The sequence below is a fragment of the Aspergillus steynii genome (assembly GCF_002849105.1).
Source record: "Aspergillus steynii IBT 23096 chromosome Unknown P170scaffold_3, whole genome shotgun sequence".
Classification (NCBI taxonomy): Eukaryota; Fungi; Ascomycota; class Eurotiomycetes; order Eurotiales; family Aspergillaceae; genus Aspergillus; species Aspergillus steynii.
In genome coordinates, this window is record NW_020194400.1 from 2,827,586 (window position 1) to 2,847,810 (window position 20,225).

At 46.1% G+C, this 20,225-nt stretch overlaps 9 protein-coding genes and 1 pseudogene across 10 annotated transcripts; 5 read left to right on the top strand and 5 right to left on the bottom strand.

Moving 5' to 3' along the window:
- Positions 1 to 130: 130 nt before the first annotated feature.
- On the top strand, positions 131 to 1,183 carry P170DRAFT_425102 (short-chain dehydrogenase; the record flags this gene model as incomplete). Its single annotated transcript, XM_024847600.1, has 5 exons — positions 131 to 330; positions 391 to 467; positions 526 to 609; positions 662 to 730; positions 783 to 1,183. 5 exons carry the CDS (start codon positions 131 to 133, stop codon positions 1,181 to 1,183), a joined length of 831 nt encoding a protein of 276 aa, XP_024706101.1.
- A 2,370-nt stretch (positions 1,184 to 3,553) lies between these two features.
- Positions 3,554 to 4,727, top strand: P170DRAFT_474356 (oxidase ustYa family protein; the record flags this gene model as incomplete). The annotated part of the gene is made up of 6 exons (XM_024853127.1): positions 3,554 to 3,761; positions 3,827 to 3,949; positions 4,038 to 4,186; positions 4,293 to 4,383; positions 4,437 to 4,473; positions 4,538 to 4,727. The coding sequence occupies 6 exons, from the start codon at positions 3,554 to 3,556 to the stop codon at positions 4,725 to 4,727; spliced, it is 798 nt and encodes a 265-aa protein (XP_024706102.1).
- A 325-nt stretch (positions 4,728 to 5,052) lies between these two features.
- On the bottom strand, positions 5,053 to 5,961 carry P170DRAFT_474357 (oxidase ustYa family protein; the record flags this gene model as incomplete). Its single annotated transcript, XM_024853128.1, has 6 exons — positions 5,053 to 5,246; positions 5,325 to 5,412; positions 5,482 to 5,512; positions 5,567 to 5,648; positions 5,704 to 5,862; positions 5,913 to 5,961. The coding sequence occupies 6 exons, from the start codon at positions 5,959 to 5,961 to the stop codon at positions 5,053 to 5,055; spliced, it is 603 nt and encodes a 200-aa protein (XP_024706103.1).
- Positions 5,962 to 6,836: 875 nt separating this feature from the next.
- P170DRAFT_474358 (uncharacterized protein) lies at positions 6,837 to 7,444 on the top strand (the record flags this gene model as incomplete). The annotated part of the gene is made up of 3 exons (XM_024853129.1): positions 6,837 to 6,898; positions 7,006 to 7,051; positions 7,100 to 7,444. 3 exons carry the CDS (start codon positions 6,837 to 6,839, stop codon positions 7,442 to 7,444), a joined length of 453 nt encoding a protein of 150 aa, XP_024706104.1.
- A 1,291-nt stretch (positions 7,445 to 8,735) lies between these two features.
- On the top strand, positions 8,736 to 9,893 carry P170DRAFT_474359 (oxidase ustYa family protein; the record flags this gene model as incomplete). Its single annotated transcript, XM_024853130.1, has 5 exons — positions 8,736 to 8,982; positions 9,055 to 9,180; positions 9,247 to 9,353; positions 9,452 to 9,545; positions 9,616 to 9,893. 5 exons carry the CDS (start codon positions 8,736 to 8,738, stop codon positions 9,891 to 9,893), a joined length of 852 nt encoding a protein of 283 aa, XP_024706105.1.
- Positions 9,894 to 9,985: 92 nt separating this feature from the next.
- Positions 9,986 to 11,586, bottom strand: P170DRAFT_492900 (acyltransferase family protein; the record flags this gene model as incomplete). The annotated part of the gene is made up of 2 exons (XM_024854034.1): positions 9,986 to 11,396; positions 11,457 to 11,586. 2 exons carry the CDS (start codon positions 11,584 to 11,586, stop codon positions 10,066 to 10,068), a joined length of 1,461 nt encoding a protein of 486 aa, XP_024706106.1. The 3' UTR covers positions 9,986 to 10,065.
- Positions 11,587 to 11,877: 291 nt separating this feature from the next.
- Positions 11,878 to 15,928, bottom strand: P170DRAFT_492905 (P-loop containing nucleoside triphosphate hydrolase protein; the record flags this gene model as incomplete). The annotated part of the gene is made up of 4 exons (XM_024854035.1): positions 11,878 to 13,128; positions 13,192 to 13,679; positions 13,747 to 15,727; positions 15,812 to 15,928. 4 exons carry the CDS (start codon positions 15,926 to 15,928, stop codon positions 11,878 to 11,880), a joined length of 3,837 nt encoding a protein of 1,278 aa, XP_024706107.1.
- A 901-nt stretch (positions 15,929 to 16,829) lies between these two features.
- P170DRAFT_425107 (uncharacterized protein) lies at positions 16,830 to 17,632 on the top strand (the record flags this gene model as incomplete). Its single annotated transcript, XM_024847601.1, has 4 exons — positions 16,830 to 16,838; positions 16,990 to 17,049; positions 17,115 to 17,285; positions 17,348 to 17,632. 4 exons carry the CDS (start codon positions 16,830 to 16,832, stop codon positions 17,630 to 17,632), a joined length of 525 nt encoding a protein of 174 aa, XP_024706108.1.
- A 247-nt stretch (positions 17,633 to 17,879) lies between these two features.
- P170DRAFT_425108 (oxidase ustYa family protein) lies at positions 17,880 to 18,676 on the bottom strand (the record flags this gene model as incomplete). The annotated part of the gene is made up of 4 exons (XM_024847602.1): positions 17,880 to 18,179; positions 18,242 to 18,354; positions 18,437 to 18,559; positions 18,631 to 18,676. The coding sequence occupies 4 exons, from the start codon at positions 18,674 to 18,676 to the stop codon at positions 17,880 to 17,882; spliced, it is 582 nt and encodes a 193-aa protein (XP_024706109.1).
- Positions 18,677 to 19,251: 575 nt separating this feature from the next.
- Positions 19,252 to 20,131, bottom strand: P170DRAFT_492906 (annotated as a pseudogene; the record flags this gene model as incomplete). The annotated part of the gene is made up of 2 exons: positions 19,252 to 19,541; positions 19,592 to 20,131. Coding segments are annotated over 2 exons (830 nt in total), but the record flags the coding sequence as incomplete, so codon positions are not given.
- Between the last annotated feature and the right edge of the window lie 94 nt (positions 20,132 to 20,225).

The following is a 20,225-nucleotide window of genomic DNA, read 5'->3' on the forward strand; positions in this document are numbered from 1 at the left end:
CGGGTCACTCGATGCTGCTCCGACGTCGGGTTCACTATAAAGAGCCCATTATGCGTATACTGTGAAAGCATACTTATCACCCAATACAATTCATTTTGCTTTTGCCACTTTGACCACCAGCACATTCAATATGTCGATGACAATCCAAGATGCTGGACAGGTCCGCGAAGGATTCCCGCGCCCCTTCACCAACACCGCTACGAATGTTTTCGAGCAGCTTAGCATGACCGGTAAGGTCGTCGCGATCACTGGAGCTGCTGATGGTATCGGTCTCGCTGTCGTTGAGGCCATTTCTGAGGCAGGTGGAAATGTTGCCCTTTTGTATAACTCGTAGGTGGATGCAAAATCAACGATAGTGAAGGGAGCATAATTGACATGTTCTCGTTACAGAAACAAGGCTGCCATTGAGAGGTCGCAAGAGCTGGCGAAGAAACACAATGTTAAGACTCAAGCTTACCAGGTTGATGGTATGTTTCCATGCTTCTATGGCTCGAGTGGTGGTAACCGTTCTCATTGATGCTACAGTTTCCGAGTCAGTGCAGGTTGAAGAGACAGTCAAGAAGGTCGTGCAAGACTTTGGCAGAATCGATGTCTTCGTTGCGAATGCAGGTGAGAGAAACTTGACTCCAAGCTAAAATGAGATGTGCTAATACTAGCAAAGGCATGGCCATTTCCAAGCCCATCTTGGAGCAAACTCTACCCGAGTATGAGCAGCAGATGTCCGTGAACGGTACGCATCCCTATCTTTTCTTCCAATCTAACACCCAAACTAAACCCCACAGTAAACGGTATCGTCTATTGCGCCAAGTATGCCGGGGAGTTATTCAAGCGCCAGGGCTTCGGCAACCTCATCATCACCTCCAGCATAAGCGGCCACATCGTCAACGTTCCCGTCGACCAGCCCGTCTACAATGGCTCGAAAGCCTACGTAACCCACTTCGGCAAGTCACTAGCTCGGGAATGGCGTGAGTTTGCGCGCGTCAATATCGTCTCGCCAGGTTTCTTCGACACCAAGATGGGCGCTAGTCCGCTTTGCATTAATGAGGCATATCGCATGTCGCCTATGGGACGGCAGGGACATGTTAAAGAGATCAAGGGCTTGTACCTTTATCTTTCTAGCGATGCTTCTAGCTATATGACTGGTAGTGATGTTCTCATTGATGGGGGTTATGTTTTGCCTTGAGATGTGGCATTGGGCATTGCATAGTAATTAAGATACAATGAAAGATACGAATTTTCATGGCTCTTTATCTTATACTTGCAATTACCATATTTTGGATTTGTCCCATACCCTTGCTTCAAAGCTGTCATATAATTTGCGAGGACCCATTACCCTCATGAACCAGATTACTTTCAGAGGACAGATACTCTAAGGCAATTAATCTACTATACAGCAAGAACTCGTTCCGCATCAATCACATCGATATGATTGGGAATGTTGTAGACGAGTATTGATGGTTCTTGCATGTCAAAGTGTCATCTACTGTGGTTTCAATCTATTTCGTTTCTACTCACCGTCAAACTACAGTTGTTAGTCCATTTTAAACATTACGGTGACTTTCTGCCCATATCAATTTTTTTGGTTTAATGTCACATTTTACAATTATTCTTTGGCTGGAGATGATAGAAAGAGACGTGTATGCTCCCATACTTCAGAGTTGCCATCATGTACAGGCTTTAAGTGTCCGCTGGGATGCTGTCGTTACGACTAGAGGATAACCATGATTCGTGCGACGGAATTGGCGTGGATATATATCCAGTCATTCACTCTTAACTCTATTATATCCTCCAGCTTGCGCCGCGTAAACAGCGCATGGTATGCCTGGCAACGATTTTCTTAAAACAATCAAGCCCAGCAATTCCTCAATGCGCGCCTATATAACTAAAGCATGTCTTTTCAAATTCACAAAGAAAGCTCAGATAAATCAAGTTAAGTTGCCCTTTGTGGCTCGATTAGGAAGCAAACTTGAATCTTCTATGACACCTTTTCATTAATACTGGTGTATGAAACCGCAAACAACAAATCCTGACCTAGAACTGTTATAATAAATGCTTTTTGATGCGTTATCATTCAAAATTTGTTCATCTGTTCATCACATACTACGGGCTATCCAAATCAGGATAGGATGTTGAGGTTCTTGAGACAAATTGTCCATGAGATAAGGACGAGGCAGTTCACCCTAGCTACTCAACTCTATGAATAAATCAGAAAATCAGGAGTTACCATCTACAAGCTATCCAAATTTACAACAATGCATCTAGTCCTACTACTCATCATCAGGACAACATTATTCGAAGTTCCCTTTCCGGAACATGGACTGGTGCTTTGCTTAATCTGCTTTATATCAATTGAGGCGCGTCAGATTTCCATGTGCTGCCTTCTGGCACAGTCCGGTTTGTTGAGAATCCCTGGCGAAGTGTTAATATCTTGTCACGCACCAAATGAAATCGGCTCAATACTAGTAGTTGGGTTCCGCTCCGCCCATTGAAGTAATTTATTTATAAGGTACGTACATACGAAAACACACATGTTATTTTCAACATGTCACCACATGGAGGGAAGATTCCAATTTCATTTCGCCGTATCATAAAATACGCAGTTAAAATTACTAGTCTCGTATACACCGAAATGGCTTTTGATTTCGGCAAGGTCCCAAGCTAATGTACATTACTGCGTAGATCTGTGGTGTAATTGTATATGAGGGACGGCCACGAAGGAAGTGCCGATCCCCACCAAGTGCCGCCGACATGGAATCAAACCCTTGTTTGACCACTCCTTGTACTGTTTTGGGGGCCAAGCTGCCAGGTTTTGCCTCCACCGATTAGTAGCTTCGTGCATTCTCCCGGGACACTTTAGTTTCTCCTACTTCTCCCAGTTTCTCTAGTCCCCGCTACTCCTCATAGTGTAAGAATATAGTGGTTACGCTGGCGGATACACCCGCCTGGCAGCCGCCAAGATATTTATTACAGGTAATGTATCAGTATATCGTATAATGTATTACATATTTAGTGGTAAAGGATGTATATATTCCTGCACTTAATTTCTTGGGCAGTTTTCGAAAATACCTGCCCGTTTTGGTGGCCAGATGGGCTGTCTTGGCGGGCGGTGCCGACTGTTTCATACATCTCTTACTTCTCCTAGTTCTCCAATTTCTCCTACTTATCTTTCGTGCTTGTAGGTTATGCATAACTACATTGAGTTATCAAAGGTGGAATGTGTTGTTATGATGATTCAGGTCTTCAAAATACCGTGCTAAGAAAGTGTTGAGTAGCGCGTCAGAGTAGATAGGAGCACTCCAAGGCCCACACAGCTATCATACTAACAGGTAGAAGGGGAGTATCTCCTCGGTAGTAATTAGCTAATCTGTTCTAAACTTGTCCCTGTCTGTTGATGCTGCTAAATCTTTGAATAAAAATACGAACTTTCTACGTCAACCAACAGGTATGTCATACGTGTTAGAGGCCTTGTCTGAATAGCATGTTCTGATTACCTTCTGCTTCTGTCTCTGACTCGCTGAATCCAGTATACAGCTTTTTGCTTTTTGTCACAACCATGGTCGTCGGTACATACCGGCGTCTTCACTTTGAGGATACAGAAACTGGTGCCTCAAGCCCGCGATCATCTTCACCGACCACAAAACCTACTTTTCCGTGGATTCTGCACGCGCTTTTGTTTGGCATTTCAGTGGCCACGGGAGTTCTGGTTGCCTTGCTTCTGCCCCGTTACGGGCTCACTGATTCTTCCATCAATGCACAGGAAGGTACGATATAGATGTCTATTATATGTTTAGAATATTTTGATACTGACTAGGTCTCCATGGTAAAGGCCCCATCGGGCCCAGTCGTCGACTACTAGATGTGCGATTTACTGGGACCTTCAATGTTAACAATTCATTCAAGGGGCCCCCGAACTTAGAGACAGCTGCCGCCTGGGGGGGCATCTTGCGACGTTAGTATAACATCTATCCCTTTTTTCGCCAGTTCTATTTATGATCGGAACATCCCGTAATAACAGAAAAGCTGATGATTGTTTGTAGCTGGGGTCCTTGCCGTGGAGAAGGATACATGGGAGCGCTCCAAGCCCCAGTACCCTGATTCTAGTGTCCAGATTCCAAGCGTGATAGGAGATAGATCTGAAAGTAAATATATGGCAACGCTAGAGGTTACCCATCAGCTGAATTGTCTTGTAAGTCAGAACTATACCTGTCCCATTCTATGACTAGAGGTCATGACAATAATTAATTGTCTTGCCTTGTCTTGCCTTGTCTTGCCTAGTGCTAATGATGTTCTAGTATAATCTGGTAAAGCTGAACTATTTGAATCATTTTGAGGACCTTCAAAAGAGTCGTGAGCATAACCTTGCGCACGAACAGGAACGCGTCGGTATGTGAAGTCTCTTCCCCTGCCACTTAGATCCATATCCTAAGGGTCGACAGACCATTGCATTGACATCCTTCGCCAGAAAATCATGTGGTAAGTCAAGTCCGAATGATAAAATGTATCTGTCAGGCATATGCTAATATTCAAATGTATGCAGCGATGCAGACTCAAACCTTGTCACATACAACTGGGTTCAGCGTGTGCGATCGCCAGTGGCTAATTTTAATAGTCATCATCAGTGCCATGACTTCAAGGAAGTTATGGGCTGGGCTGAGGAACATTCTTTTGCATCTACTCTAGACTTTGAGAAACCTACGGAGATAGTGGGGTTACAAGAATATCCATAACCATCAAGTTATCGAGATTTAATTTGAGTGAAGCCACTTGTAAGACATTTGACTACAATACTTTTAATGCACCTAAGCTTTGATCAGCTTCTTAACAGGACACATTGCTCAGTCTCCTGTAGGGTATATATCATGATGGGTTAAACGCTGGCAGTCGCACAATTATTGTAATAGTGCCTCTTCCGATGCCTGGTTCTGCTCGGTGAATACATGTTGTTTTCTTGTGTCTGGTGACTTGGATTGGTAACCAATTTATATATATATATATAGAGCCTTACGAAGACCTATCTTATTGCAGGGCACACTAAAAACTAGACACTTGCTCTCAAGCATTATTTCGCTGTTTCACTTGTTCCTCCCAGTCCTTCTCCCATCTCTGCAGCGCTTCAAAGTCTCTACAGGTATGCACCAGTTGTGTGTTCGCGATGTACATATTCTTCTTTTCAAACCAGACGTGTGGCACAGGCGTCATGTCCATATTACATTGAATTGTCTCTCTCAGGGTCTCAATGCAGTGGTCTAGCCAGTTATTAGTGAGAATTTATTTGAAGAAGTAAAGGCAAATACAAGGGTGCTGGGAGGGAGGATAAGACATACCGATATGAGTCCAGTAATTCGGAACTGTTTCCTTAACTTCGTGGATAGTCGGGTAGAATTTGGGATATAGGGCTTTTCTCAAATAGTTCTGTTTCTATTGATTAGTGATCTATGTGCGATGCTGGATAAGACATAGATCTGATGTCAGGAAACTAACCACGCAATGAAGGCTGTGTTGGACATGAGGACTGGGAAGAATCAGTACCTCGACCCTATCATTCGGGGGTCCATCATTTACATACACAACGAAAAAGTGGCCATTTTCTTTCGAAATTTCACCGTTGATCCGGGCAGCTTCCTGATCATTCAAGGTAACGTAGTTCCCTATTATCCGAGTTTAAATATCAGATGTATTAGAAGCCTTAGGAATCATACTCACCTACAAGTTCGTCCCATGCAGCGTCCAACTCTCTAGTTGGATGGCCAGTATACCGGGGACCGTTGAGGTTCAGGTTAAGATCAAATTCTCCTGACTCATTAACGAGTATACCTCCGTAGAACTGTATCCTTTTCAAACTCATTGCTTTTCGAGAGGGTTCTGCGTTTCCATTAGCAAAGACCCCTATAAAGGCAAAATAAATGACATACCGAGTTCAGTTTCAAAGCCCGTCTCATATGTATCAGAGGCCGGGGTCATTGCTTGATACAAAACAGAAGCGCAGAACAGAAGTGCAAAGAGACACGTTGATATTATCCAAGGCCAGACACGCTGTTTGAAGACCGGTCTTCCAACGTCTGGACCCTCATGATCATAGGCTGCCTCCGAGCCTTCTGACGGAGCATCACTTGGGACCTGAGTAAATCCCCGACGACTTTCCACCATGCTTACACAGAATTAGGATAGAGGACTTGTCGAAATTGCTCCAAGAAACGACAGAGCAAAGATCAGATGAGGAAGCCTTGAGCTCTGTAATGGAAGGAAAATCGGCCACCCCGTTGGATTTCTAATGATTAGACCCCACCTTGACTGAATGAGAAAGAGCAGACTATATTCCGCTGCCGTGTTCCACCAGACCGAAAATATTAACATTGCATGGCCGTATCAACACCGTATGTATCAACAGGAATGGGTCTATTGAGATGACGTGCCAGGCCTAGATTTTTTGACTCTTTGCACCTGAGCTTTTTAACAGAATCCTTCGGAAAACTGCGCCTCATATCGCAAAGCGCAGGCGGTTCATCCCGAACAGACCATCCGCTAGCATGTTACGTCAAGACCTAGTTCAAGATAACCTGCAATTAGCTCGCAGGATTGAATAAAGGAATATCTAGTGCTTATTGACTGAAACTGAGGCATTTCTGTCTATCTTAACAATGAATCATAAGGCGTAGACAGCGTGGGTCTGTTACCTGCAACACGGCAGGTTTATGCGCGAATTAGAAATGAATAATATATGAATCAAAATGGCTCTATGAGAATGGTATTTTAATACATATCATCTAAAAAATGACGATTCAATTACTCTGGTGAAAGTTTCAAATCCTATCCTGTCACGGGCTCTCGAAGCAAAGATGGCCCCGGAGTTTGATATCACCAGTTCACAGTCAGAGAGGTATTGCATCTACTACCTTCTGTAAATTACATGGCTAGTTAGACCAATATGCACCTAGCAGACGTATCGTGTCTTCCTTGTATTCTAGATTGGCCTCAATAGCTCCTTACAAATCAGAGCATACGTAGAGCCAGCATCCTGGCCGCTGTGGATGAAGGCCGGACTGCCAGACCTGTATATATAAAGCCAGAACATCCTCCAAAGTTTCTCACTCGACCAAAGTCAAAATCCTCATTCATCTCCTCTCTCATCTCTATTCATCAACTACGACGAAACGCACCCGCAAACATGAAGTCCTTCTCTGTCTTGTCTTTGCTCGTCCTCACCAGTTCTGCTCTGGCCCTACCCACTCCCGATCAATCCGGAGTTGCCGTGGTCGACGAGGCCGTTAAGACCGGCGACTACAAACGATCCGACGATCTCAAAGCCCGTTGTGGTCTGGCCCTCTCCCCCGATCAAGCCGGGACCGAGGATGCTGCGAAGATCGCAGCCCGTTGTGCTATTCCCTGGACTCAGAACTACGGCGAATATGATGACGTCGAGAAGCGCGACGACAGCGAGAACTAGATCTATCTGGTCAACACGGACTTATCCGAACTTTCAGCGGTAGGTGATACAACCAGAATACCCCTGGGAGTTACCTTCTGTTCTAATCTTCGAGTAGGAAGGTCTGTCAAATTTAGTCGAGGACTAGACTTCCACAACGAGTTGTTTTTGGAGGGTTGAGAGAGATGGTCGTTTAACTTTTGTTGCTTTTGTTGCTTTCTGATCCACGATGTACACGAGCAACCGGATGGCCCGCTCATCCACTCATTAGGTTAAATCTAGTTACTCTAGGTTGCAGTATGTTGAATTGAAAGAAATCTTGCTTTGGACACATATTCATATTCATAGAGTCATGAAGAAGTCAAATAAACAGCAACCGGAAGATGCACGACAGTAATGATACCTATGTGAACTGGCTAACTAGCCATGGTGGGCTATCACATACGTTTCACACACCGTAGTAATCGTGGACATAGGTATGGTGGTTATCACACAGTGATGTTGTATGTTGGACCTGCCTCTATAGCCTCACCTACCTGCTCTAGTTAGTCTGCAAATGAGATCAACAGTAGACACAGCTAGTCAGCAGTCTTTGAGACATTCATCAATTCAAGCACGCTACGGAGGACAACTCCCCCATCTGATATTGCACACGTACTATCGCATCCTTCCTCCGGCCGAATCGCTCAATCCACCCCAGAACCGACGCTTGTCTGCTTGGCCCGCGCTCCGGACTCCGGCTATGCGTTTTAGCCCCCGCAGGGTCTCTGCGGGGAGATCGACAGCCAAAACCAATCAAGCACGACAGGGATCATATCATATTATGTCGGGCTTGCTATAAATCGCGTCATTTGGGGCCATTCTGCCCCGGCCGCATTGTAGCCTCATCTATGATTGCATGGCTAGTGGAACCGTGCTTATCTTGGAATTCCCCTTGGCGGATCCACCATAGTTAGTGCTTATCTCCCGCGGCGCCTTCCGGTGAGTGTTCCCGTCGTTGGATCCAACGGGGGTTCCGTAATGCCAAATTCCAGGTTGGTCCCGGTATTACCGTCGGTATCCGGGCTGTATTAGATCGTTTTTCAGTTCCGTGCATCCTTGCGTAATGTCATGTAACATATCCAAGTTCGCATCAAGTGTGGGTCTAGACAGTTGAATGCTTGTGTATGCCACGGGCAGTAGATTTGACATGTGTACCCAGTGGCGTTAACAGTTGCCAGAACAAAATTACGTGATTGACTCTACATTACATCTCTTGCATTACCTTGCGTCCTTCCGTCCAGTCCCCATTCATAGTGCACGGCTCTCTACCATGCACTCCCTTGAGCAGGAAAGGATTACTGAGGAGGCAGGCCTAATTGCAAAAAGCCAGACATTTGCTGATGATGAACGTGCTACAAAGGACCAACGCGCACCGTACGGTAGGAGCTTCGGTCATCGTATCCGAAGCTTGATATGGTTGGTACTTCCATGGGCGATAAGTGCGGTCTTGCTTGTGGTCCTGATTTGGGACCTGACGATTCGCACGACGAGCAAAGATCCGATGCAACGATTATACTGTGAGTGCGTCTGTGTGATTGTAACTCACTACTCAAAGTGACTGTTCATGACTGAGACTTGACCCCCATTAGCACCGGTTGAGCGTGAAATCGAATTCGAGACAAGGCGCTTTTATCGCAGCCGTGGTGACGACAAATCCCCGTATCAGGGATGGCCTTCGGATGAGATTGACCAGCTATGGAAAAATAGCTATGTCCGTAAGTCTCCATGTAACCTCTATGGTAACCGCTTCGGGTGTCTGATGTTACGCCTGGCATCATTAGGTGGATTGAACACCTATGTAACTGCGGAGGAGGCCAGTCTTCTTCCAGAGAAAACGCTAAGGGTTCCTGTTCCCGGGCGAGAAAACGAGTTTATGGTCGTGCTCGATGTATTTCATCAACTCCACTGTCTGGTATAGTAGAGCTCTTTACAATGCTATCCACCTGTCTTGGATCATTTAGAATGTGAAGCTAATAGAAACCAAAGGATGTCATCCGTCAATCATGGTATCCGAAAAGATACGGTCGAGGAATGTATCACCCCAACGGTACGTTGGACTATTGTCAATGGCTACATTACGGTAAGCTCAACTTTCTGGAGAATATGGTCGGGAATAGGAACCTTCGGCTTGTGTTAATATTGCTACACAGACCATTGCCTGGACCAAATTCGCCAAGCACTCATGTGTGCCGCAGACACAAGCGTGGTGTTTTTCGAGTGGAGCAAACAATCCAATGCATCTAGACCTCGAGTCGACAATCTGCACACATGCCGAAGTTTTGACAAGATTAAAGACTGGGCTTTCGATCGCGATATTGGTGAATACCATTCGCATCGGCATGTAGTGCCATCTGAGGACGGGCAATTCACAATACAACGAACAACGCATTCTGATCATGGGGACGCGTCGGAGTGTTTTGCGACATGATTCTCGGTAGATTTCAAATTTTGCTTTTATCTTAGGTTTGTCCTGGGTGCATCTGTCTTGAGGCTTAGAAGACAAAGGCTCGAATTTGACATTGATTGCTTCTATCATGCGGCGGAAGCTTGAAATACATATTATCTGATGTGTACAGTTGAATGCTATGGAGGTTTTATTATTACGCCAGCAGTTTGGATTCAACCCATTTTGAGAATCGCACACTCTCCTCGTCAATCCATCGACAGAAGAAATCAGAAACCCAAACTAGCAGAAGGAAAAACATCATCCATCCCGCGATAAAACCTAAGACATACCTCCACATTTCGTCTTTTCCTGTAATCTCCCACAAAGCTGGGAATAGTGGGTAGCCAACTAGGTGTAATAGAGGACCGTGCAATATATAGATACTGTAGCTGATGCGACCCAAGTATTGCACGAAAGGAGTCGTGAGAAGACGGAGCCTGAACGGAAGCTCAATCTTTGTGTGCACCAACACCCCAACTAGAAAAATAGCTCCCAGACCCGGAAAGAACCGATACGGCTGGCGGTCGAACGATGGGATAAGCTGGGCCAGCAATCGGTAGCCCGGAGTGTAATCGAAACAAAATGTGGGACTGGACAGCAGGAACAGCGAACACGTAATCAAGGCCAGCTGGAGGGCGAGTTTTGATCTCTCTTTCCAGGGTTTTTTGATTGCTTCGGACTGCCGTTCTGGGATACTCTCCGTATTTCTGGTATGTACCGTGTCTGCTAGAAGCGCACCGCTTAAGAACAGGCAAACATCCCATCGACCCCAGCAATAGGCATAAATGACAAATGATGCAAGCAGAAGATCTCGGACTACAGGCAAGAGGCGACCCGTTGATAATAAAACGAGATAAAGTAGCATCGAAGCCCGGAATTCAGAAGGAATGGTCCACAGATGGACATCGTACGGTGAGATGTATTCCTCCCAGGACCATATATTCGTCAGATGCGACCACGAGAGCAGCCAGTGTTTCAGTTGAGCACCAAACGAACTCATTCTGTCAGGTTGGCGTTCTGGCACCCCTGTCATGATCGCGCGATTATAAACGATTGAATGAGAAGATTCCCAAAGGCCAAGTTGTAAAGTAATCATGGTAAACGCCGTTGAAGCCAGCAAAGGCAGGAAGAGCCGGAGCCCTCTGCGGAAAGTGGATGAGCTTAGGGTACTCAACATCTTCTGCCAATTTTGGCGATGCGCCTCGCCCAATGCGCGAAATGAGAGCACGAACCCAGAGAGAACAAAGAAAACACAGACACCTGCGTCCCCGGCATGTGTAAGGCGAATAATTGGCAGTTGAAAAAACCCATGGGAGAATGGAATCTCCTCGTGCCGGTAAGAACATTGTGCTGATTCATGTGCGGAAAGCCCAAATCCATAATAGGTCGACTTCTCGAATGAACCGAAGATATGTTGGTTCACTACTGCAATGGCGAAGAGGCCGCGAAGCCCGTCCAAGAAGGCTGTATTGTTGCTGCTTCGGTCTCCGACTTTGGTCGTGCGGGATAGGAAGCTGGGAATAAGTCCTAACCAAACTTTCTCACAAAACTTGCAAGTTCGTCGAACCACGCGGTGCTTCAAGCCAGGGATAGTCTCGTCGAGGGGACGTCTCTGAGTATTGTGATATTCAAGAGGGAAGCTTTCTATCTCCCGCAAGAGGCTTTGGGATTCCATTGTATGAGACAGCAAACGAGTTGATAAAGTGGAAATTAACGGAGTGGTGGGTGCTTGAATGAAGAGAAGAAACAAGACGACAGTGAAAGCGACTCCCAGGTTGTCTCTTTTATATTTCGGTCCGAATGGCCCCGCGCCTGACGCTTCTAGTCCGAATTTACTCATTTATTACGCACAATTTCATTAGTGTATCTTCCATTTCTATCGGCTCTAGACAACGAATCCGAGTTTTACGCTAAGATACTAAATAGACCGAAAATATTGAAGCTAGATTATACACTGCTGGCAATACTAAACAATGTCTGCCCGGGTGATTTGATTAAGCCCGCACATCTCGCGAAATCCAGCATTCGTGTCGAACAAATCAAGCGGACTCCGGAAATCAACAATGCTGCCCTGGTCTATAATACAAATTCGGTCATAACGTATGACTGTTCGAAGCCTATGCGCAATGCAGATCACTGTTCGCTTGCGAAAGGCTTCTAGAAGCGACTGCTGCACTTTTCGGTCGGTGTCTTGGTCGATAGAAGATGTAGCTTCGTCACAGATGAGAATGGCAGGGTTTCGCACGAGAGACCGTGCCAACGCGAGCAGCTGCCTTTCCCCTAGAGAGAAATTACTACCATCTGAGTGTATCTCTCGGTCAAGAGCTAACTGTGGGTATAAGGATGCTTTGCGAAGTGCCTCGTACAGCACATGGTCCTCGTATTCTCCGGCCGGGTCTAGGTTTGATCGCACCGTGCCTCGGAGAAGGGTAGGATCCTGGGGGATGATGGAAAGTCTCGACCTCAAGCAATGAAGGTCCACCTCTGCGACATCCATATCGTCAATAAAGACAGATCCGTGTTCCAGGGGGAAAAGTCGGAACAGGACAGATATAATCGACGACTTGCCTGCCCCTGTGCGACCGATGATTCCAATCTTCTCTCCGCCATGTATTTTGAGACTCACATTACGCAATGCCTGAGGTAGGCCACTGCGATATCGTAGGCAAACGTTTCTCATGGTTATACTTCCCGTTGCTGGCCAAGTTGATGATGGCATGACAGCTGACTCGGATGTCTCGACTGGAGTCTCTGTGCCATAGAAAATCATTCTTTCGACCGTGACTAGAGAACTTTCCAATTCGGCGCCCTGTGATACCACGGCAGGAATTATTTGGACTACAGCCAGGGCGTAGGTCATTATCAACCCAGACACACTAGGTGAAATAGGGCTGCTAGAAATAACAATCAAGATCCCGACAATAACAATCAGGATATTGCCTAGTGTATCCAGCCGTAAATTCAACCATTGTTGGCTGGCTGACATCAGGTATGAAGCGTTATTCGCCTTGTCAATAGCAACGTTTAATCTCCTCTGGAACACCTCTTGGACGCCAAAGCTTCGGATTGTGTGTCGCCCAGCAATACATTCGGTAACCTTTGCTGCAATATTAGAGCGCGAGACAGTCTCTTGGCGTTTTAGCTCCTGCCTGGAAGCACAATAGTAGCGAGATGTGTAGTATAAAACTAGAGCAATCGCCGGAAACGAGGTAACAAACTGAACAAGAAAGCAATCAGTTCATGTCGCAGGAAACAGGAATATTAATCAATTTCCACTTACAGCTGGGAAATGGACCGAGATCAGTAAGAATGTTGAGAATGCAGTGCCAACCAGCATGATAAAGGCCCGAATTGTGTCGCTGACACCGTTATCCAGCTGGCTAACATCATGAGAGAACAAGTTCATCAAGCGTCCGGATGGGTTGGCAGTATGAAATGACATCGATGCATAAAGGACACGGCGAAGAACGGACTGAAAAAGGTTGCCACTGGCCCGTAAGCCGACTACTGCAGCCTGACTTAGGTATGCCCACAGAAGCGTGCTCTGAATGAACCCAAGGAGAACATAGATTCCTGCATAGCTGAGATGGCTAAGCCGAAAGATGCCATCCACCCACCATGATAACCAAACGCCAGTGAAGATCCCTGCCACTTGTGAGATGATCAAGAGGCAAAACAAGATCGGCCAGTGCAATATCGATCCGGAGGCGGATAGGTATGTTCTATAAACAGACCTCTGCACACTACCCGTTCTTTGAGACTCGGTGTCTATTACCTGGTCTTCAAGCAAGCTCTATTAGTACTCACGCGAATTTGGAGGAAGAACATTTCTTACTTTGATCCTCGGCATTCTTCAACGTTTCCTGGGGGCTGCTGGTGTGTCTGAAACCGGTTGCTGCGTCCGAGCTATTTGGTGCGTAACTCTCAGGCATGTGAACTGTCCGCAGGACCAGGTCACTGTTTGGCCGAGAATGATATGAACTCTTGGAAGAGATGATGTGGCCTTTTTCCAGCCACAGAACACGATCACATTGGCCGAGTACGCGTTCGCTGTGCGTCACCAGAATACACGTTTTCCCTCGCAACAGACCACGAATCGCCTTTTTGAAGATCTGTTGACCAACGTCTCCGTCCACAGCTGATAAAGGATCATCCAAGAGTATTAGATCCGTGTCTGCATAAATGGTCCGCGCCAGACTTATTCGCTGTTTCTGTCCACCCGACAACGTGATCCCCTTCTCCCCAATAGAAGTCACGTCGCCCTGCTTCCATGTTTCAAGATCCGGTTTCAAGGCGCATGCTTCAATCACTTGTTCATACCACTGTTGACGGAAATCTTTGCCAAAAATGATGTTCTCCCGGACTGTCCCACTTTCAATCCACGGTATCTGGGAACAAAATGATGGTCTTGAACTGAGCACTAAACGGCCTCGGATCTGGGTTATTTGGTCCGCAATTGCAGAAAGAAGAGCACTCTTCCCAGCGCCTACAGGTCCTGCGACTGCGACCAACTCTCCGGGCTTAATGTGCAGGTTAATTTCCGATAAGGTGAAAGGAGTATCGCTGTTGCTAGGCGTGTTAGGCTCTGTGCCCACGCAGAGTAAGTTGTCGCTCTCCATATTGTCCTCCTCCTCAGTTATAGGAAAGGAACAGTCTTCTGAAACCTCATTCCTGGCGGCAGAATCCCAAGAGAAACAACCGTCTGTTATTTCGACGGCATCAACGGCATCTAAGTCCCAGATGATTGTCTCTTCTTGGTCATTGAGGCTTAGAAAGGTTTCAATCCGCTTTACGGATATCCAAGCATCGATTAGCTGGCTAAGCACCATGGGCAAAATGTTGAGAGGCTTGCGAAGACAATTGAAAAGCGCTAGCGAAGAAAATGCTTGTGCAGCGGTCAGATTGCCATGAACTGTCATAAAAATGATGAAGGACGACATTGCCGCATACGAAGGAAGTGACATGGACAGGCTCATGATCATGCTCCTGATATTCAATAGCGTGTGTTGGTGGTGAACCTCGTTCGCCCTGGAATCGGAAATCCGAGAGAGAAAGTATGACTCCCAGGCATGAAGCTTGACGAATTTCATGTTTTGCAATGCCTCGCGAAGACTAGTTGTTCTCTTGTCTAGTTCAGCATTGACTGCAACACGTCCAGATATCAACCAGCCCATGCTGAGGTCAAGTCCTTTTGCGCCTGTCACAAGCAGGATGAGACCACCCAATGCACTCCATGTCAGGTTATAGAACAGTATCACCAAGGCCATAATCACAGCAACTGGTTCACTCCATATCATGTTCGCATAGAGTATGGCGCTCTCAATACGTTGCGAATCGACAGTGATCAGGTTTGATATTTTTCCATCGACCCATTCGCTACTTTCTGTAGTAGAGAGTCTCAATGTCTTTTCAAAGATCAATGCCGTGAGAACAGCTTTCACTTCACTACCAACTACCTGTCCTAGATAATGGTAGTGCACAAGAGCAAAGCTCATCCCCATCTGCGTGATAAAGAGCCATGATACATACATAAGGGATGTTCTTTTGGATGACGACTCGTCCGATAGGCTAATTAGAAGGCATCTCAGTATCAAAGGGGCTGTCACTTGGAGAACATTTGCGAGCAGCATCGCAAATCCCGCGAGGAAAAACTCATATCTGAACGTTTTTTGTAGAGCTCGGAGAAGAGGGAATTGTCTCTGACTATCCAGAGACCCTCGAAATGCTCGGGAAATGGCATTCTGATGCACGTTTACGGCGCGATTTGGATTCAGGTTCCGGGTATCGTCTGCAGTTAACGGTCTGAGGTATCCAATCTATGAATCAACATTAAAGTCAATTTTTACTACTACCTGAGCAAGAATATAATGGCAAGGGGTTTCTCCTAGAGCAAGACATACAGATAGTAATGGAAAGATCCACTGAAATGTCAATCGACTAAGCAGTCCGACGCGGTCTTCGTGGACAATATGGGCATGGCTGAGTCCCTGTCCGGTTGGGGTGCGGGAAAACATCATTTTGGCGCTAATTCGGCCGCATGTATCGGTGTGGGTTGACGGGTTGGAAGGATTGATTGATTTGAAGTAGGAACCGTCCACCAAGGGGGGAAGGGCATAATGGGTGGCGATCTCTATAATACGGAACTAATAATTCTCGTTTACTTGGGTTAACAAAACTACGCAGCTGTATGACGACTCATCCAAGGATGAGGTTGCATTCAGCCCGCGAGGCTTGTGGATCGGGCCTATTATTGGCTTCGGTCAAGCTATCAGCGCTAGGTTTCCTTTTCCTAATACTAGCCGAATATTGCGTGCACTTCCTAATCTGCTTAGTTCGCACCGCCCAGGGATAGTTCAGTAATTTGCTGTACAATTGAATGCGCGGAAATACCGGTCCCTTCAACTGCCAGTCTTTGTCGTGGGCCCTTACGCATGAGAAAAGGACTCTTTAGGGAAAGGTATTGGCGGTCTCTTACGTCTTACCGCTCGAATTAAATGACGAGCATGGCTAGGTATAAACGCCCTGCTTAGAGGAAAGGATCGAAGATGATACTATTTGTTCGATAGTTAAGCCTGTCTGAATCCCAAACCGGCGACCGTTGAGAGTGATTGTTCCTGACAACAATTGGCATCCAAGACGTTCCAAGGATGTGGGAGGGCGTGAAGTTTCTGTCCACATTTTACCGCACAGCAGCCAACAAGATTACTGATGGCCTGGAAGAGGGAGCAACTTCTGAAGTTCTCACTCCGTTTCTCTCGGGAAACAGTGAGGCATCGAAACCCGAGCGGAAATTATCCCATATAAGCATCAGGTCCTTATGCTTTGCAGTATCAGCTTTCTTTTTTGCGATCGGTGGGGTATTCTATATCTCAAGAATTCACCTACTGGGCTCCGACCACCAATGTACGAATTTAATGCATGCCTACAGTGAGTGAAACCTCACCTCATACCTTGGTCTTCGTCTGTCAGTTGCAGTATATTTATTCAATGGGATCCTCACCATTTCTGGTTGTCACAGCACCCTTATCGAATGTCATTGAGTATGAATGGACGCACAGCGAACACAATTTGAATCCAGAGTTGTACACTGGGAAACCAACCGCAGAGCTTGAAAGAGAATGGGATGTACTTTGGAATTGTGAGTGATCTCCCTGGGCACCTGTCCAGCTTCTGGCGTAATTCGCGAATTCTGTCGCAATATAGTACGATAAACAAGAACTCATGACATCCCTAACATCTATAGACGGCGCTTTCACTGTACCGATTGAAGCCCTCACATCGCTCAACAAATCATCCCTGGATGGACAATTCCGTACAGTGGATGGATCAGGAGTTGCTGCACTGCTTGAGGCGTTTCACCAAATTCATTGCGTAGTAAGTGCTCTTCACAAGAGGCCATTTCCCTCTATTGGGACCATGCTAATATCGAGGAACAGAATCTTGTTCGACAGTACATCTATCGTCATGACTGGGATTATTCGAAGGTTGCTTCATTTTCGGGTGGGAACAAGACCGTGAGACACCATGTCGACCATTGCATTGAAACCATTCGAATGAACATCATGTGTCTAAGTGACGTGACACCTTTTCTGATGGAACAGGATCCGCGCACACCAGGTCAATTGAGGGGAAATCATAATATTGTCAGGAAGTGTCGCAAATACGGAGCCATGGTCGACTGGGTCAAAGACAATACAGTTTTCATGACAGCTGGAAAATGAATGTTCTATCACGCTATTCTTAGGAGAGCAACAAGAGAATGATGAAGATCTGATCTGGAGAATTCATTGTACAACTCATGTCACGATATCAATTTGTACTAAATGAACCCCTCAGTATATATTTTCATAATACTGCCGCCTCTTCTATTAGCCGGCACCTAGATACTTCTAGCTCGGATAACCAATTAGCAACTTGTACATATTAACAGAAATTCCCACTATTATCAAGAGGGTCCCAGGAATCATCTCAATAGACCATTGTGTCACCCCTTATCAGCGACTTCAAGCCATTCTTCCTACTCCACTCTGTCACTTTCGAAAAGTCTCGACACTGGTGCAGCGTGTTGAAATCTGGTCCTTCACCAAGAGGACGATCAGGGGCCATTTTGATAAGGTATGGGGTTGCGTCCGCAGCACACATCAATGTCGTGCGCAGTACTTCGATGCACTGGTCAAGTCTTGTCATGATCTGGGCCTCAGTGCCTGCAAATGCTGGAAATCCCGTATAGTTGTAGGTTTGTCGGTACGTGTGCTGCCTTAGGGTATTCTGTTAACATTGGATATTAGCTAGGATTATTCCATGAACAGGCTCGCAATCAATATTATTACCAGACACTCCAACTGATGATACACTTCCAAGTTCGCAATGATCCGGGTAGAATCATCGGGCGACCTAGCCCACTCTCTATCCGCCGGCTGCTTTAGATCGACTAAATGAGAGTCTGGGACAGTAAAATAGTCGACTATTATTCATTTACTTGTTATTAAGGTATACTTCCTTCATGTCACTTAAAGAAGACTCACATTGGTAAAGACTTTCCCACATACTCTCCAGTTCCGGGGTTGGCGTTCCACGATACTCTGATTTAGTTGAAAAATCATTCTGATACGTGAGCCAGTTATATTGTATGGCCGTCAAAGCCGGTGCTACAGATGTCAGCAGGGCTTCAGGGGATTCGAAGCCATATGTAAATCAGGAGGAGAAGAGGGGCACCCACACCATGCTGACATTCGGACTGTGCAATCACGCTCAGTTGGTTGCATTGTTTCTGAATGGTAAAAAAGCACGAAGCCCGCTACGAACAGGAATGATGAGAGAATATCAACACCGATTGTTCTCAGCCTTTCATGGTTCCGGGATTTATGGTTCAGAGTTAGACCATCGTCCTGTCCCACAGCCTGCCTTGCCATCATATGGGAACAAGAAATTCCTGGCGCGAGGTGTTGGAGGGAACTCCGTATCTCTCAGGCACGGTCAATAGCGAGATTGCCAGGGGCTTGTTATTGGACAATCCAGGGAGACAATATAATGGCTAAGGTCTTGACGGAGATACAGAGTTTAGACTACCTACTCTATATATGGCGAGTTCATAATTATTCAGCTCAACAAGTTACGACTACGGCTACGCGTCACATTTTCTATGCTTTCTATGGGATATGGGAAAGAATAATCCCACCTACTCCGAAATCGCGCCCGCCCCAAGGCGCTAGCAAAAACTTGCCAAGATAGCCTACGTCTCCACATTGACGTTTCAAGCGCTAGATTTACCGCTAATTGCTTTTTGCAGTTGGTTTTATCTTGTCATGTATTGTATCATCCGGGCGTCGGGGCAAAGCTTCTAAGTATATACGTAACAAGGTCCAGGAAGAATGGACTCTGCGACCTCAGGCACAAATAGGGTTTTCATAATGTCAAACGACTCCACAAACGCAAGTCTAAGGCGGATTATCCCGTAGTGTGGCTTGCCACGATATACCTCCATTGTAACGCAGTCCGTTGTGTCAGAGAGGAGGTTTTCCTTTTCCCATGCTCGTAGATTGCTCTTTTCAATCGCAGCGCAGATGTCAGAGCAGAAAATCAAGGATATACCTTTAACAGAAGCTCCAATGATTGTGAAATGTGCATTGTCTGTGTGTGTTAATCGATTGTAATCCGTTTTGAAGCGGGGGTTCACTCACCGAACCATTCTGGCTGCGTAAATGCATGCGTATTAGACCAGTCATGGCTTACTGGCGGGTCTGCTTGGAGACTGGAAACTAGTTTTCGTCCTGCATGTGGGAACAAGGTATTGATAATGTCGTAATGTAATCCAACATTTAACATCAGGTAGGCATCTTGGAAGTTTTCCCGCGGAAACCTCATTCTCACACAGTCTGTGGTTGAAGGGACCCGCTCGCTGAGTCTTGCTGGAGAGAGCTCAATGGCGTGACATATCTGGTCGCCGAGAAACTTATAGGTGGCTTTCCAGCTAGCTGCCAGATATCCCCAATGGCTATGGCTGTCTGCTAGCGTGACAGGTCTCGGTTGCGGGAAAAGGTAATTCTCCAGTTTTTTGTAGTTTGGCTCCATGTAAATGTTATGTCTGGTGGCTATGCTTGCCAGAATCTCTTTAGCATCCATGTTGAGGCTAATACGGCTCCCTTGCTTGTGTTGTTGACAAAATTCCGTTACATCGAAGGATCTGCAGGCATACTCTGAAACATTGAGAATGAAAGGTATGAAGATGTCAGGATCTTCATGCAGAATGTCGACATATGTCTTTTTAGCCCGTCGTAGGGTGGACATGAGCCTAGATTCCTGCATTGTTCGCCT